The following is a 1,924-nucleotide window of genomic DNA, read 5'->3' as shown; positions in this document are numbered from 1 at the left end:
ATAAATTTAATCCTAAAACAAAATGATCATTCTACATACAAAGTTAAAGATTAAAAGTAGATTATTCATTAAACCATAACCCTCCATTCCATCCTGCTTTATTAAAACAAAAATACTTTGCAATAAAAAATTCAAATCGTTATTCAATGATTGTCCTTCTCATCTGGGTTTCCACATGAATTGTCTTCCACATTCTCCTGTGTACTTTTAAAATAGACTACTGTCATTCCTCTTGTTCTCTCTCTCTCTCTCTCTCTCTCTCGGATAGAAACATTATTACTCGTCTCTCTTCCCTATTGAAAACAAGGAGAAAAAAATTCTTATAAAGATAATCTCATGAGGAAGAAAGCACTGACATTTGTACTTTGGTGGAAACTAGGCATTCTATAAGGTAGAAGAGAGGAAGAACATTCTAGAAAATTTCAGTAATAAAACTAGTCTTTTTTTCTTTTATCAGATGATAGCATATAATGGAGGATAAGAATCAAACCATGGTGACTGAATTTTTTTTCATGGGATTTACAGAACATCTCCAGCAACAGGTTCTTCTCTTTCTCATGTTTCTGTTTTTCTATCTCATCACTGTCTTTGGGAACTTGGGTATGATCATCCTGATATGGATAGACTCCCAGCTTCACACCCCCATGTACTTTTTTCTCAGTCACTTGTCCTTTGTAGATATTTGCTCTTCTTCTACTATTGCCCCCAAAATGTTGACTGACTTCTTTGTAGAGAAGAAAACCATTTCTTTCCTAGGCTGTTCAGCACAGATGTGGTTCTTTGGACTCTTTGTGGCCACTGAGTGTTTCCTTTTAGCTGCAATGGCTTATGATCGGTATATGGCAATCTGCAACCCATTACTCTATACAGTTGTCATGTCTCAGAGTGTCTGCATCCATCTGGTGGTTGGGCCTTATGCCATGGGCCTTCTAAGCTCTATGACTCATACAGTCTTAACTTTCCACTTGCCCTTTTGTGGCCAGAATGTCATCAATCATTTCTTCTGTGATATATCACCCTTGCTCTCTCTTGCGTGTGCTGACACCCACCTCAATAAGTTAGTCCTTTTCATCATGGCTGGAGCTGTGGGAGTCTTCAGTGGTCTGACTATTCTAATTTCCTACATATATATCCTTTTGGCCATTCTCAGGATCCGTTCTGCTGAAGGTAGGTCCAAGGCCTTTTCCACCTGCTCCTCACACCTGACTGCTGTCAGCATCATGTATGGGACTCTTTTCTTTATTTATGTAAGGCCCAGTGCAGGCTTCTCCCTGGACCTTAACAAGGTTGTGTCTGTCTTCTACACGGCAGTGATTCCCATGTTGAATCCCCTCATCTACAGCTTGAGAAATAAGGAGGTGAAAAATGCATTCCGAAGAACATTAGAAAGGAAAAAATTTTCTTTGGGAAAATAAGAATGAGGTCCACCCATGATATTATTTATTTATTTAGAATATTTTTCCATGGTTACATGATTCATGATATTTCCCACCTGTCTTCCCTCTCCACTCCCATAGCTGACAAACAGTTCCACTGGGTTATATGTGTATCATTGTTCAAAACCTATTTCCATGTTATTTATATTTGCAATAGAGTGATCTTTTAATGCCAAAACTCCAATCATATCCCTATAGAAACATGTGATTGATCATATGTTTTTCTTCTGCATTTCTGCTCCTACAGTTCTTTCTCTGGATGTGGAGAGCATTTTTTCTCACAAGTACTGCTGGATTGTTCTGGATCATTGTACATTTGATTGTGCTACAATGTATTAGTCTCATGTACAATGTTCTCCTGGTTTTGCTCATTTCACTCTGCATCAATTCTTGGAGGTCCTTACAGTTCACATAGATATTCTCCAGTTCATCATTCCTTTCAGCACAATAGTATCCATAACCATGAGATACCACAATTTTTTCAACTA

The 1,924-nt window shown here is 37.9% G+C and overlaps 1 protein-coding gene across 1 annotated transcript; it reads left to right on the top strand.

Annotated features, from left to right (window-relative positions):
- The first annotated feature begins 470 nt into the window (after positions 1–470).
- On the top strand, positions 471–1,415 carry LOC123251852 (olfactory receptor 5G3-like). Its single transcript, XM_044681174.1, has one exon. It carries the CDS (start codon positions 471–473, stop codon positions 1,413–1,415), a length of 945 nt encoding a protein of 314 aa, XP_044537109.1.
- Positions 1,416–1,924: the final 509 nt, after the last annotated feature.

The sequence above is a fragment of the Gracilinanus agilis genome, chromosome 6 (genome assembly GCF_016433145.1).
Source record: "Gracilinanus agilis isolate LMUSP501 chromosome 6, AgileGrace, whole genome shotgun sequence".
NCBI classification, from domain to species: Eukaryota; Metazoa; Chordata; class Mammalia; order Didelphimorphia; family Didelphidae; genus Gracilinanus; species Gracilinanus agilis.
Note: the sequence above shows the minus strand (reverse complement) of the source record. Positions and strands in the feature narration are given on the sequence as shown.

Bases quoted from the DNA above. Each gene is read 5' to 3' on its own strand.
- LOC123251852 (XM_044681174.1), top strand. From the start codon at position 471: ATGGAGGATAAGAATCAAACCATGGTGACTGAATTTTTTTTCATGGGA.